At 48.8% G+C, this 16043-nt stretch overlaps 1 protein-coding gene across 1 annotated transcript in view; it reads right to left on the bottom strand.

The window, feature by feature from the left end:
• PABPC1L (poly(A) binding protein cytoplasmic 1 like) overlaps window positions 1–15234 on the bottom strand; it is a 30202-nt gene extending 14968 nt beyond the window's left edge. The window contains exons 1-6 of the mRNA XM_035298692.2: window positions 14957–15234; window positions 11950–12143; window positions 8018–8133; window positions 5413–5552; window positions 5152–5246; window positions 2686–2823 (exon numbers count right to left, since the gene is read on the bottom strand). Coding sequence (XP_035154583.1) covers window positions 2686–2823; window positions 5152–5246; window positions 5413–5552; window positions 8018–8133; window positions 11950–12143; window positions 14957–15149 — 876 coding nt within the window. The 5' untranslated portion in view covers window positions 15150–15234. The remainder of the gene's footprint in view (window positions 1–2685; window positions 2824–5151; window positions 5247–5412; window positions 5553–8017; window positions 8134–11949; window positions 12144–14956) is intronic.
• Between the last annotated feature and the right edge of the window lie 809 nt (window positions 15235–16043).

Genomic DNA, 16043 nt, shown 5'->3' with positions numbered 1-16043 from the left:
GCCCCTTCCCCTCTAAGCCCTCACTGCCTTGCAGAGACCAGGGGGCTGACACAGACACGAGGGGCATAGGAAGCCCCACCAGCCCAGCCTCCTGCTTCCCGTCTCCCTCACAACCAGGTACCCCCATCCCTCAGCATGCCCATCACCTGCAAGCTGTAGCCCCACATCCCTAATGCCCCTGCAGCTCTCACACACCTGCACTGGTCCCAGCCTCACCACAGCTATTCCCCATTTCACAGATGGGACCCACGAGGATGTCCCAGGTCCCACAGCAGGCTGAGGTCCAGGGCAGGCCCAAGCAGAGCTCTCCAGATAGTGGATGTCAGGCAGCAGGAGGCACAACTCCTTGCCACTGGCCCGTGACCAGACCCCAATACAGGCGAGCTGCCCCTCTACCACCCTGCCAGCCCAGGAACCTCGGGCACTTACTCATGCTGGTGCCAGGCACCACTCTAAGCTTTCTCAAACATTTTGATTTTTGGTTTTTTAAACAAAAAAATCAAAATGTTTGATTTTTTTTTTTTTTTGAGATGGATTTGATTTTTTTTTTTTGATGGATTTTCATTCTTGTTGCCCAGGCTGCAGTACAATGGTGTGATCTTGGCTCACTGCAACCTCTACCTTCTGGGTTCAAGTGATTCTCCTGCCTCAGCCTCCCAAGTAGCTGGGATTACAGGCATGTGCACCCAGGCCCAGCTAACTTTATGTTTTTTAGTAGAGACTGCTCTTCTGACCTCAGGTGATCCGCCTACCTTAACCTCCCAAAGTGTTGGGATTACAGGCGTGAGCCACCACACCAAGCCACATTTTTATTTATTTATTTATTTGAGACAGAGTCTCGCTCTGTTGCCAGGCTGGAGTGCAGTGGTGCGATCTCAGCTCACCGCAACATCCGCCTCCCAGGTTCAAGTGATTCTCCTGCCTCAGCCTCCCAAGCAGCTGAGATTACAGGCGCCCACCACCACACCCAGCTAATGTTTTGTATTTTGGTTAGAGATGGGGTTTCTCTAGGCTGGTGAGGCTGGTCTCGAACTCTCGACCTCCAATGATCCACCCACCTTGGCCTTCCAAAGTGCTGGGATTACAGGCATAAGCCACTGCGCCCGGCTCACATTCTGATTTTTAATTCTCACAACAACCCTAAGTGAAGAAAACTTTTATCTGTGTTTTACAGACAAAACTGAAACACAAAGAGGCTAAGTAAGTTGCCCTCAGTCATCTAGTAGCTAAGTGGCAGGGCCAGGACAACCCGGGCAGCCTACCTTCAGAGCCTGTGCACCTCACTGTTGAGTGACAGCTGCCTCTAGCACCTTGACTTTTCTCCTTTGAGACCTCCCAAACACAACAGTGTGTGAATGCACAAGAGAACAGGGACCACACAGTTGTACAGCATGGCATCCTGCTCTCACAGATTACATGGTGATTATTTTGTTCTGTGGGTCTGTAAGCCCCTAGCCATGTATGTATACGGAGGGATGTACGTGTTTCTCAGCCTCAGCCCTCGTGACATTTTGTGCCTGATAGCTCTTTGCTGTGGCATTGTCCTGGGCTCTATAGGATGTCTGCCAGCATCCCTGGCCTCTACCCAGTAAATAACAGCACTCAACCACCCACATGACAATGAAAATTCTAGACACTGACAAATATCCCCCAGGAAGCAAAACTGCCCAGAATGTGTCCATGTTTTTGTGTGGATGTATGTATTTATATGACCCTCTCCATGAAAGATCTAGAACTTTTATGAAAAATCTTAGAGGAGGGCCAGGCACAGTGGCTCATGCCTGTAAGCCCAGCAGTTTTGGAGGCTGAAGTGGGCAGATCATCTGAGGTCAGGAGTTCAAGACCAGCATAGTGAAACCCTGCTCTATTAAAAATACAAAAATTAGGCCAGGCACAGTGGCTCACGCCTGTAATCCCAGCACTTTGAGAGGCTGAGGTGGGCAGATCACGAGGTCAGGAGTTCAAGACCAGCCTGGGCAACATGGTGAAACACCGTCTCTACTAAGAATACAAAAATTGGCCGGGCATAGTGGTGCATACCAGTAATGCCAACCACTCAGGAGGCTAAGACAGAAGAGCTGCTTGAGCCCAGAAGGCAGAGGCTTCAGTGAGCCGAGATCATGCCACTGTATTCCAGCCTGGGTGACAGAGCAAGACTCCATCTCAAAAAAAAATCTTAGAGGGGTTTACTTCCCCATGAAGTTTTAAGTTGCACTGATCTACAATATCTACTTTAATTAAATTATTAACTCCATATAATTCAAAGGCTGTCCAATATTTCAACTTTTGGATGTAACATATTTGGCCTAATTATTCTCAACCAGGAGTAGGATTTCCTCTAGGGGAATTTGGCAGTATGCGGTATAATCTGGTTGTCTGAGACTAGAGGATGCAACCAGGATTGAGTGGGTAGGTTTGGATGCTAACCGGTCCCATATGAAGGATTATTCTAACCAAAAGGTCCCCAGCACCCCTACTAATTCCTATCATGGCTGGGAAGTTGGGTTGTGCCCAGTCTCTCACTATTATAAATCAGGCAGTGGGAACCATCCCAGGATCATCAATTCCTGCCTTGAGCCAAGTGCCTGGAAGTAGGATCACTAGAAGAAACAGGTGTCACTCAGGGCCACCAACACACAGCTGCTCTCATCCAGAAATGGCTGCCACCAGGAAGCCAGACCTCACCTGGTAACGGCTCAGCCGGTCCTGCTTCATCTGCTCAAACTTGCGCTTCAGTTCATTCTGCCGCTCCACGCGCTTCTGGGCCCGGCTCGCATACAGCAGCCGCCCACTCACCTCCTTCCCATTCATATGGACCACAGCCTGGGGAGATGGGGACAGAACATGCTTGGTAACCACTTGGATGTGGCCCTGGCCCAGGCCCATCTTCTGGATCTAGAGGAACCACCTGCAAACCAGGCTGGCCACACTAGCTGAGAATAATCAGTACCAGGACAAAGGCCATTTAAGTACACCCACTTTGGCTCATGCCTGTAATCCCAGCACTTTGGGAGGCGGAGGTGGGCGGATCACCTGAGGTCGGGCGTTTGAGACCAGCCTGACCCACATGAAGAAACCCCGTCTCTACTAAAAATACAAAATTAGCTGGGCATGGTGGTGCATGTCTGTAATCCCAGCTACTCGGGAGGCTGAGGCTGGAGAATCGCTTGAACCCGGGAGGCAGAGGTTGTGGTGAGCCAAGTTGTGAGACTGCACTCCAGCCTGGGCAACAAGATTGAAACTCTGTCTCAAAAGAAAAAAGTCAGCCTGGGGCTCTATTTTAAAAAACAAAATTGATGGCAAGGTGGGGTGGCTCACACCTGGTAATCCCCGCACTTTGGGAGGCTAAGACAGTCAGATCCCTTGAGGTCAGGAGTTTGAAACCAGCTGGCCAATGTGGTGAAGCCCTGTGTCTACTAAAAATACAAAAATTAGCCAGGCATAGTGGTGGGCATCTATAATCCCAACTACTTGGGAGGCTAAGGCAGGAGAATCCCTTGAGCCTGGGAGGCGGAGGTTGCAGTGAGTTGAGATCGCACCACTGAACTCCAGCCTAGGCAGCAGAACAAGACTCCGTCTTAATAAAATAAAAGTAAAAATAAAATTGAGATTTGAAAAGTTTCCCATATTTGAAATGTAAAAATGGCTGGGCGCCGTGGTTGACACCTGTAATCCCAGCACTTTGGAAGGCCAAGGCAGGTGGATCACCTGAGGTCAGGAGTTTGAGACCCACGTGGTGAAACCACGTCTCTACTGAAAATACAAAAATTAGCTGGGCATGGTGGTGGGTGCCTGTAATCCCAGCCACTTGGGAGGTTGAGGCAGGAGAATCGCTTGAACCTGAGAGGCAGAGATTGCAGTGAGCCGAGATCACGCTACAGCATTCCAGCCTGGGCAACAGAGTGAGAATCCATCTCAAAGATAAATTAATTAATTAATTAATTAAAATAAAATGTAAATATTATATATATTCCTGTATTTTAAATGTGTATTACTACGTGAATGAAGCCAATCTAGGCAACATACTCTATGTTTTGGAAAAGGCAAAACTACGGAGCCAGTGAAAAGTTCATTGGTTGCCAGGGGCTAAGGGGCAGGAGGAATGAACAGATGGAGCACAGGGGATTTGTAGGGCACTGAAAGTACTCTGCATGACACCATAATAGTGGATACATGTCACTGCATTTGTCCAGACCCCTAGACTGTAAACCAAAAGTAAACCCTAACATAACCTTGGGACTCTGTGTGTTAATGATGTGTCAAAGTAAGTTCATCACTCGTAACAGACATAACCCTCGGGAGCAGGACATTGATAATGGCAGAGGCTGTTGACGTGTGGGGGCAAGGGGTACACAGAAAACCTCCGTACCTTCCACTAAACATTGCTGTGAACCTAAAACTGTATTAAAAAGAGAACTTAAAAAAAAAAAAAGAACTTAAAAAAATGTAGGTTCCAACTGCAACTACACATGGAAAATTTGAACGAAGCAGCAAGCACGATTCTTTCATAATGGCACGACAGCATCATCAACATCCTTCACTTCGAGTTGGATTTCACAGCACAACATGAACCTTTTTGCTAACTGTGAGAGCTCTTTTGTGTGTGAAGATGGGGTCTCGCTGTTTTGCCCTGCTGGTCTCAAACTCCTGAACTCAAGCAGTCTTCCCACCCAGACTCCTCAAGTGCTGGGATTACAAGCCTGAGCCATCACACTTGGACAGTTTTTAAAAAATTAGAGACAGGATCTTGCTATGTTGCCCAGGCTGGATGCAAACCCCCAGGCTCAATGAATCCTCCTGCCTCAGCCTCCTGTGTAGGCTGAGACTACAGGTACATACCACCATAGCTGGTGGAAACTGATTTAAGTGGTCAGTTCAGGAGTAAATATTTTTATATAATGATGACTTTTGCATCCCTACATCAATATTCAATTCTGCCGACCTCAGGGCTCAGACGCGAGCAAAGAAGAATGAAGCCTTTGGCCTTTGCACCACTGGAAGGACAGGCTCTGTCTGCACATAGGACTCTCTCACCCTCTTGACCTAGGCTGGGGAGGGCCTTTCTTCCCCTCCACAGGCAGCTGGGCCCCCCTCTTCTCAGTCCCGGCTCGGTGCCCCTGTCCTGGAACGGAGCCATGGAGAGGCTCATACCTTCTGGGCTTCCTCGTGCTTCTCAAAGTTGACAAAGCCAAAGCACCGCGAGCGGCCGCTGTTGTCCCTCATCACCTTCACACTCAGCATCTTCCCTGCAGAGGACCAACCTGGCTCAAAGGGGAGTCTGCAAAGTCCCAAAACATGTCCTCCCTTCCCACAAGTCCTCAGAAAACCTCAAAAGGGCCCCTCCTCCCTATCAGAATTTGGAGGGGAAGAGGAGAAACAGTGATACCCCTGCTCCCTCGGGAACACACCCACCAAACTGGGAGAAGAGGTCCTGCAGGCCCTGCTCATCCACATCCGCCGGGAGGTTCTTCACGTAGATGTTGGTGAACTCCAGGGCTCGCGCTCCCAGCTCCGCCGCTCGCTCCCGTCGAGACTTGAAGTGGCCCACAAAGCTGCAGGCACACCAAGAGGCTAGGCAGCTGCCAGCCATCAGCCACCCCCATGCCAACTCCCGCTCACCTGCTGCCCTTCTCCAGGCTTACATATCCCTCTTCAGGAAACTGGGCAGCCTTGACCTCCTTGGCTCAAGTGATCCTCCTGTCTCAGCCTCCTTTGTAGCTAGGATGACAGAGACCACCTGCCACCATACCTCGCTAATTTTTTTACTTTGTAGAGATGGGATCTCACTCTGTTGCCCAGGGTTGTCTTGAACTCTTGGGTTCAAGCGATCCTCCTGCCTCAGCCTCCTCAAGTGCTAAAGTGCTGGGATTACAGGCCTGAGCTACCGCACCTGTTTTTTTTTTTTTTCTTTAAACCTTTTGCATTGTTACTTCTTAGACAGAACATCCCTAAGGCCCAGTTACCTCCAACAGCCAAGATATTATGCTGTGTTCCAGAGTTTGTCCCCAGCAGGTTAGGAAGATTTCGTTCTTGCGACAAATGCACACATAACTACTACTATATACCAGGCAGCTGAGAGCACAGAAGAATGAGCCTGGGAGTCAGACAGACAAGGGCTTAAATCCTCGCTCTGCAGTTGCCTAGCTGTGCGACCCCAGGCAAGTTGCTTAACCTCTCTGAGCCTGAGTTCATTACTGTAAATTTGGAAATCAAATTCTCATCATGAGGCTCTACTTATTAACATGTATTGGATGCACTGGGGAAGCAGGGGTAAGTGAATTAGATGCAGTCAGTGCTAGTGTTGCTATGGGGGACATTGACTAAAATCACTTAAATACAAGATTGATTTCTTTTTTTTAAATTTTAAACTTTTTTTTTTTTTTTAACTGAGACAGAGTCTCTCTGTTGCCCAGGCTGGAGTGCGGTCTCGGCTCACTGCAACCCCCTCCTCCCAGGTTCAAGTGATTCTCCTGCCTCAGCCTCCCGAGTAGCTAGGACTACAGGCACGTGACACCATGCCCGGCTAGTCATTTTTGTTTATTATTTTTTTGAGACTGAGTTTCGCCCAGGCTAGAGTGTAGTGGTGTGATCTCAGCTCACTGCAAGCTCTGCCTCCCAGCTTCCAGCAATTTTCCTGCCTCACTCAGCCTCCCAAGTAGCCAGGCTTACAGGCATGTGCCCCCATGTCTGGCTAATTTTTGTATTTTTGGTAGAGACAGAGTTTCACCATGTTGGCCAGGCTAGTCTCGAACTCCTGACCTCAGGTGATTCGCCCACCTCAGCCTCCTAAAGTGCTGGGATTACAGGTGTAAGCCATTGCATCCAGCGACAAGATTAATTTTAAAAGTTCATTCCCAAGTTTATATAAACACATCTAGGAAAGTATCCTAGATTTTAAAAATAAAAATAAATTCTGATGGTATCTATAGCACATTTAGCACAAACAAAGGTGTACCAGGCATCAAAATTTGAAGAAAACTGAGTGGCAAAGGTAACCTTGAGTAAATTGGAGCTAACAAAGAACATTCTTCTGAGAACCGGGAAAAGCCCAAGATTTGTTTGACAGGTTGACCGGCCCTCCCCCGAGAAACCCTGGACAAAATGACTCTCAGTGCATGCCCCAGCTCAAAGCCACCTTCTCTCCATGGCCCTGACCATGGGAAATGGCCCCTCAAATGAGCAAAATCAAAGTTCTGCATAGGGAAGAGCCAGAGGCAGATTCTCTCTAGCACCTGCCTCCCAGTTTTCCCATCTGTGAAATGGGGATGATACCAAAGTGAACAGTATGAAGGGGCAGGCTAAGCATATGCCTACTTTTTATTCTGCCAAAATCCCATGAAACAACACAAAAGGTTTAAAGGAAAAAAAAAAGCCAGGCACGGTAGCTCATGCCTGTAATCCCAGCACTTTAGCACTTTAGGAAACTGAGGCAGAAAGATTGTTTGAACTTGAACTTGAACTTGATCTTTCATGACCAGCCTGGGCAACAGTGAGACCCCATAGCTGCCAAAAAAATCAAAAAATTAGCCAGGTATGGTGGCATGTGGTCACCTGTGGTCCCAGCTACCAAGGAGGCTAAGACAGGAGGATGACTTGAGCCCAGGAGGTCAAGGCTGCAGTGAGTTGTGTTTGTGCCACTGCACTCCAGCCTGGGCTACAGAGCAAGACCCTGTCACACACACGCACACATCCTATACTGAGAAGGCAGGAAAACAGATGAAATTACTGAGTCCATTGATGATATGACCATTAGCCAGTCCCTCTAGAGTTTTAAAATTGCCACTTCCTTTACTACCCAGAACAACCATCTAATATAGATCATCAGCTCCATCTTTCTGTGAGGAAAGAGTCCCTGAGAGATTGAGCAACTCCTCCGAGGCTGCACTTCTAGGAGGGGTGCCTGCCACTCAAGTGCCTGGTGCCCATTAGCAGCTGGGGGGTGGCATCGATTCCTAGTTGGCCATGCCATGCTTTTGTCCCTGCAGCCTCTGCCCCTCCCTCGGGCCCAGCCACTCACACTTTGCGGTCATTCAGCAGCATCCCATTCATGGTGTTGATGGCCTGCTGTGCGGCCTCATGGGTCTCAAAATGAACGAAGCCGAAACCGCGGGAGCCATGCTTGTCACATGCCACCTGGGTCACAGGAAGGAAGGACAGGAAGAGTACTGACAGAGGGTTCAGGGAGAAAGGGAGGGCAAAGGTGACAATGACCAGTCTCCACATGACTGCTGAGTGCAAGGAAAAGGCAATCCTACATGTTGGGGATGGGAAATGGAAGCTCAGAGAGTGCCTGCACTCAAGTTAACAGATTAAGGAAGGTTGGGCGTGGTGGCTCATGCCTGTAATCCCAGCACTTTGGGAAGCGGAGGTGGGCATATCACTTGAGGTCAGGAGTTTGAGACCACCATGGACAACATGGTGAAACCCTGTCTGTACTAAAAAGACAAAAAATTAGCCGGATGTGATGGCAGGTGCCTATAATTCCAGCTACTCAGGAGGTGGAGGCAGGAGAATTGCTTGAACCCTGGGAAGCAGAGGTTGCAGTGAGCTGATATCACATCACTGCACTCCAGCCTGGGTGAAAGAGTGAGACTTTGTGTCAAAAAAAAGAAAAGAGAGAGAGAAAAGACAAAAACAGATTTAAGAGATATTTAAGAGGGAGAAAGCCATCATAATGAAGACAGGTTTCATCTACACCGCATACCAGCTTTTACTTGTCTTCCTAAAGCAATGGACAAAAGGGTTAGATTCAAAACCCTCAAATCTTCATCCTTCTTTCTATCAGCAAACTAGAAACAATCTGAGAATTCATCAAGGGGGAGACTTGATGGTACATTCACGCTGGTCTACTTTATGTGCACAGTTGAAGAGAATGCGGCAGGTTACAAGGCTGACAGTCTTGTTAAGCAAAGAAACAAAAATCCATTCAGGCTAAAGTAGGCATCTACCATTGGAAATTTTGAAAAGGACACACATAATATTTATTATTATTACTTTTGGGGACTAGGGTTGAAAGAGATGGAGCCTTCTTTTTCACATTTTTCCCTTCCACATTGTTTAAACTTTGCCAATTCATGAGCAACAACAAACTCATTTCAATTTTATTTCCTTTGAGATGGAGTTTTGCTCTTGTTGCCCAGGCTGGAGTGCAATGGTACAATCTCAGCCTCCCGGGTTCAAATGATTCCCTGCCTCAGCCTCCCAAGTAGCTAGAATTATAGGCATGTGCCCCACCATGCCTGGCTAATTTTTTGTATTTTTAGTAGAAATGGGGTTTCACCATGTTAGCTAGGCTGGTCTTGAACTCCTGACCTCGAGTGATCTGTCCGCCTTGGCTTCCCAAATTTTTTGTATTTTTAGTAGAGACAGGGTTTCATCATGTCTGCTAGGCTGGTTCGGGACTCCTGACCTCATGTGATCTACCTGCCTTGCCCTCCCAAAGTACTAGGATCATGAGCCATGAGCCACCATACCCAGCCTCAATCTCAATTTTTTTTAAAGAAGCACAACATCCTACTCCCATTCTGTAACCCTCCTGACTCAAGTCAGCAGGACAGAACTTGGGAACAGGGAAAGACTTTCTAGTTGACATAGTCCCCATCCCTCTTGTTGAATTTTTCAGAAAGACCACTAACCCCCACTTCAAGGTGACTGTGGCTACTGCCTCAGATCAGTGAGTGGCATTTTTCTGCCTAGATGACAACCACTACCACCCAGCCTAGCTTCCACACTACTACTAGGATGCTCTTTCTAAAATGTAATTCTGACCACATCCCGTCAATCTCTAGTAGCTTCTATCCACAGAACTATATGAACTCCACATTTGAGGCTCCCCAATGGGTCCTGCACAAGTCTTGCTTCCAAACTCATGCCTTGCACATACCCCTCCACCTCTCATCTCCAAACAGGGTCCCTTCACCTTCAACTCAAGCCCCAGCTCAGCCATTTGGATTTAATCACATTGACTGGGTCCCACTGTGGGTCAAGAACCTGCTAAGGACACTGCATACTTCATTTGTTATCTACGCCATGAGAGTCCTTCCAGGCAATTCTTCATCTCTGAGCCCCAGAGGGAAGATGAGAATAAAGGACTTGTGCAAGGTCAGCCAAGAGAAGTAATTCTGTGATTGCTACAGTGATCACTTAGAAGCTAAACAGTTCGCCAGGTACCCTTTTAAGGAATATACATGTATACAGAAAACCTAACACGCAGAAAGCCCATGATAGATCTGCCATTATTATTAAGAACTTAATACACAATTAAGAGTCTCTTTCTTCCATTGATTCTCAAAGACAGGAAACAACCCTGTCTCTCTGTCACAGATAACCCTTAGCAGATTACTACATCTCCTCAAGTCTATCTGCTCCTCTGAGACACAGAGATAGCCTGTTATTGACCAGGAATTTGAGAGCCCTCATTGAGAATTTAAGGATTATACTTGGCACACAGTAGCTTTTGATAAAAGTTCTGACACATAGGCCACCAAAACTGTCCCCATCCTCCCTAGAATAGCAGACACTCCAAAGACTATAGGGGAACAATCAACCATCCTCATAAAATCTAGAGGCTGAACACGCAGGATTAAGCCCCCTGTTCAGGACATGCTGATCTGTCATATGGCCGCTGATCCTCAACATCCTCATATAGAAAGTCAGAGAAATAATCAGAGTGCTTCTCAAATGATATACATCCATTGGCTCAACAGATATTTATTGAGCACCTAATATGTGCCACATCTTATTCTAAGTATTGGGATGCAATAATGACTAAGAATAAGATCACTCATGGAACTTACATCTAATGTAAGAGAATCTTAAAAACAACATTTCAGCCGGGCGCAGTGGCTCAAGCCTGTAATCCCAGCACTTTGGGAGGCCGAGGCGGGTGGATCACGAGGTCGAGAGATCGAGACCAACCTGGTCAACATGGTGAAACCCCGTCTCTACTAAAATACAAAAAATTAGCTGGGCATGGTGGCGCGTGCCTGTAATCCCAGCTACTCAGGAGGCTGAGGCAGGAGAATTGCCTGAACCCAGGAGGCGGAGGTTGCCGTGAGCCGAGATCGCACTGTTGCACTCCAGCCTGGGTAACAAGAGCGAAACTCCGTCTCAAAAAAAAAACATTTCATCCCTTGATTGCCATCATGGCCCCAACTAATGGCCTTCCTGTAGCCACACTCTTCATCCTATAATTTCTCCTGCCCTCTCACTCTGAATGTGGGCTGATCTTGTGACTTGCTTTGGCCAATGGAATGTAGTGAAAGTGGCCAGGTGTGGTGGCTCATGGCAGTAATCCCAGCTACTTGGGAAGCTGAGGCAGGAGAATCACTTGAACCCAAGAGGCTTGTACCCAGGAGGTTGCAGTGAGCTAACACCACTGTACTCCAGCCTGGACAACAGAGTCAAACTTCATCTCAATTAAAAAAAAAAAAAAAAAAAAAAGAATGTAGTGGAAGTGATGGTTCCAGTTCCGCATTTAGGTCTCAAGAGGCCCAACATGCTTCCACTCTGTCTTCTGAGCCCCTGCCATTGCCCTGAGAATAGCCTGGGCTAGCCTGCTGGAGGACAACAGAACACAGGGAGGAAAGCCGAGATGTTTCAGCCGACAACCAGCCACTCTCTCATATACCCAGTGAGATCCCAGCCAGGACCAGAAGAACTGCCAGCTGAACTTAGCTCACACTGCCAACTGGGAAATTATGAGCTAAATAATGATTGTTGCTGATGGCCACTAAATTTGAGGGTGGTTACACAGCAAGAGCTGACTGATACACAGGTAATCTCTGATTATTCACAGAAGATAAAACTGAAAGAACAGCTACCATTCAAGTGCTTGCTGTACCTGAAACTTGACTGAAAGGACCCTGTAAACTGTAGAGTGAGGTGTTGCTTGTCATCCCTCTACCAGGCAGGTAGTTGACACTGATCCACCCAAAGAGGTTCACCTACCTTGCAAGAGAGGATGTTCCCAAAGGTGGAGAAGGTATCATACAAGGCTTTGTTGTCAATGGAGTCCTCCAGGTTCTTAATGAAGATGTTGCCCACACCTGACTTGCGAAGTCCTGGGTCTCTTTGGGACCACATGATGCGAATAGGCTGGCCTTTCAGCATCTCAAAGTTCATTGTGTCCAGTGCCCGCTCCGCTGGACAGAAGGAAAAGGAGCAAGTTAAGGAAATTTTCTTACCTTGACCCCTCACCCCCAAGGTGCTTAATTGGGAGCCAAAAAGAGAAAGTCATTGTCGGGGTCCCACCTGAGATAAAAGCCTGAAGCCTGAGAATTAATGTGTATGGTGCGCCCCCTACCTTCCAGTTATGATCTCATTCAACTCCCTGCAGCCACATAAGCATGGATTCCTGCCCCATTTTACAGATGGGAAAACTGAGACTAAGAAACATGAAAGGCCTGTGGCAGTCAGGTCTATTCTGGCTTCTAAAGTACAATGAGTGGATAAGAATGTCCATATGACAAGGGGTGGCAGCACTTTGAGAAAATTAAAACTCAGAGGTGCTGCAGGGCAGAGCTGAGATTAGATCCCAAGCAGTGGGGCTCTTGGAAAAGTGGACATTACCTCTCTGAGCCTGTTCACCTGTAAAGGGGAATGATGATCATATTACCTACTTTTCCACACCTAACAAAGGGAGATGTTACAAACTGCCTCCAGGTTGTTGGAGGGATTGAAAAATAGAGAAGGTATGCAAGGTGCCTTGTAACTTTGTGCCTGACATCAAATATGCCTGTTTCAAAACAGCAGCTGATGCCCAGCCTCCAGCCACTGCTGCGGCCTATGTCCCTCCCAGGTGACACATGTGACCTGTTTCAGGGAGTGTGCTAGCTGCAGAGACATGGCAGGGGGCTGTGGAGAACACAGTGGAGCAAGTTTCAGGAAGCCTGGCTTCTCTACCTAGTCCTATCATAAACACCAGGGGCAAAACCTTTCTCTCTGCAGTGCGGTTTCTACCTATGAAGTGGGGCAAAAAGGCCAAGTCCCACCCACATCATTCACAGTGCTTGGAGGAAGACAGGAAGAGGCAGGAGGTGGGCCAAAGCAGAGCAAAAAGAAGGGCACCCCGGAATCCAACTCAGTCAGAGGTGGCGAACAGGTCCCATGGGACAACCCCTTCCCCAGCAAACCCCCCACTCAGGGAACTGATCAGTCCACCCAGGAGGCCTGGCGCAAGGGATCCCTCTAGTGGACTCGTCTGGGGCAGGCCTTTTTTGGGTGAGTTTCTGGAGTCTTATATCACAATGTTACAGCCACAGTTTTTTTTTTTTTTTGAGACAGGATTTCGCTCTTGTCTCTGACTGGCGTACAATGGTGCAATCTTGGCTCAACACAACCTTCGTTCCCAGGTTCAAGTGATTCTCCTGCCTCAGCCTCGAGAGTAGCTGGAATTACAGGTGCCCGCCACCATGTATTTTTAGTAGAGATGGGGTTTCTCCATGTTGGTGAGGCTGGTCTCAAACTCCTGACTTTAAGTGATCTGCCTGCCTTGGCATCCCAAAGTGCTGGGTGGCGTGAGCCACCGCGCTTGGCTTTTTTTTTTTTTTTTGAGATGGAGTCTCACTCTGTTGCCAGGCTTGAGTGCAGTGGCAGGATCTTGGCTCACTGCAACCTCCGCCTCCAGGGTTCAAGTGATTCTCCTGCCTCCCGAGTAGCACACACCACCACAGCCAGCTAATTTTTTTAATTTTTAAATTTTTAGTAGAGACTAGGTTTCACCATGCTGGCCAGGATGGCCTCGATCTCTTGACCTTGTGATCTGCCTGTCTCAGCATCCCAAAGTGCTGGGATTACAGGCATGAGCCACTGCGCCTGGCTTTTTTTTTTTTTTTTTTTTTTTTTTTTTTTGAGATTGAATCTTGCTCTGTCGCCCAGGCTGGAGTGCAATGGCGTGGTCTCGGCTCACTGCAACCTCTGCCCCCGGGGTTCAAGCCACTCTCATGCCTCAGCCCTCCCCAGTAGCTGGGATTACAGGCACACACCATCACATCCATCTATGTATTTTTAGTAGAGATGGGGTTTTGCCATGTTGACCAGGCTGGTCTCGCACTCCTGACCTTGTGATCCACCCCCCTCGGCCTCCCAAAGTGCTGGGATTACAGGCGTGAGCAATCGCACCCGGCCTTATTTTTTTATTTTTTGGTTATCACTTGAAGAGTGTATACAAGGTACCAAGTGATACAAGAGATAATTCATATACACCAGTTCTCTATTCTTTATGCAATTGGGGAATAAGCCTTAGTCCCATTTTGCAGATTAAAAGGTGCAGAGGGTGAAGGCTTCCCAAGCTCACACCCTAGTGGCAGAACGCGCTTGAAACCCGGTTCTCTGATCTTCATCCTCTCCACTCAACAGAAGTGCAGACAAACTCATCCGACAAGCTCTAATCAATCCTATCAGCTCTGAGAAAGCGGCCTCGGGGCCTGGAGGCGGCAGTTTTTCAGAGTCCGTGGAGGTGGAAGCACCCAGTGTCGATCTTACGTCTGGCTAGGAAAGGCCTGGGCCCAAGGCTGGGATCTCCTTGCCTCCCCGCTCACCAGCTGTGTCGCCTTGGGCATCTTCCTCACCAGGTGCTTTGAATCTTTCATCCTCACAAGCACTCTATAAGGCAGCTAGGACCGCCATTTTCCAGACAGGCATCTGAAGCTCAGAATGGTCGAATAACGTGCCCAGAGTCACACAGCTGCGGGACTTCTATCCCAGGTCCGCCTGACCCCTAAAGACCGTAGCTGTTTTCACTCGACTCTAATCTCTGTAGAGGAATAGCAGTAAACCACACTAACTGCCAATTCCCATCTCAAGGACCCGGCCTCTGCCAACGCCCTGTGTCTTTGAGCCTCAGTTTCCCCAGCTGCAAAGTGTAAAATGAAAAGTGGCGGCCTAGTTCTGGCTTTTGTCTGTCCGCCTGCCTGTCCGTCTGTCCGTCCCCTCCCGCGCCACCCCCGGGGCTCACCGTCGGCGGGCTGCTGGAAGTTGATGTAGGCATAGCCCAGCGAGCGCCTGGTGGCCACATCGCGACACACGCGGATGGACAGGATAGAGCCGGCGGGAGAGAACTTCTCGTAGAGCATTGCCTCGGTCACGTCGGGGTGCAGATCGCCCACGTAGAGCGAGGCAAGCGGGTAGCCCGACCCGCTGGCGTTCATGGTGGGCAAGGGGCCGGGGCTGCAGGGCAAGCAGGAGCCGGGTCATCCAGCGACTTCGCGCTCACCCGGGCGGGAGCCCTCCCTCCCGGGTGCGGGCCCGCCCCTTCCCTTTACCGCTCCCTGGTCCCCTGCGAACCAATCGTGGGCGCGCTCGGGCGCTCCACCCCAGGATCCCTCCTGGGCCCGCACCCCACCTGCGAGCGCTTGGGGGATCTAAAAGCTACAGGTGGGGATACCTCTGACCCCGCCCTGGGAGGCGGGCAAAGCCTTCAACCTGGCCTTGAGCAGGGCTGCGTGGACTTGAGTGGAGCTCTCAAAACCCCCGGCAGCTTTGAAAGGGCCGAGGACTGGGACGGAAAGGACGCAGGAGATTGGGTTCTAACCCTAGGTCATCGTCTTTATGAACTCGTTTCTCTTCTTTGTAAAATGGGAACGATTCCCTCCTGACAAGGATGAAGAAAGACCCAGACAGTGCTTTTTGCGTTTCACATACAAACGGAATCGGAACTGTTTGTATGTGAAACGCAAAAAGCACTGTTTCAAAGCTCGTGTAGAGAATTTTATCCTGCTCCATTAAAGATGTCTTCCTCCAAAGAGCGGGATCCAGTCCCACCGGAAATGACTTTCAGACAGACTGGAGGATCCTTGTGAGAACTGGCGACCAATAAGGCCTTTCTTGGTAATGGCTCATATTACCAAGACCTCTTCCTGGGTTATTCCTTGTCCCCCTAAGCCATTACACAACCATTAACACCAGGGAGGTTCACCGAGTTACTTGTGACTCAGCCTCAATGGGGACAGTTAGGACCTAATAGCAGAGCTAAACGGAGCACGTCAATCTGCGCTTGCAGCCTCAATCTGTCTGTGGTATAAGGACGTTAAAAACAAAAACAA

The sequence above is a fragment of the Callithrix jacchus genome, chromosome 5 (genome assembly GCF_049354715.1).
Source record: "Callithrix jacchus isolate 240 chromosome 5, calJac240_pri, whole genome shotgun sequence".
NCBI classification, from domain to species: domain Eukaryota; kingdom Metazoa; phylum Chordata; class Mammalia; order Primates; family Cebidae; genus Callithrix; species Callithrix jacchus.
Note: the sequence above shows the minus strand (reverse complement) of the source record. Positions and strands in the feature narration are given on the sequence as shown.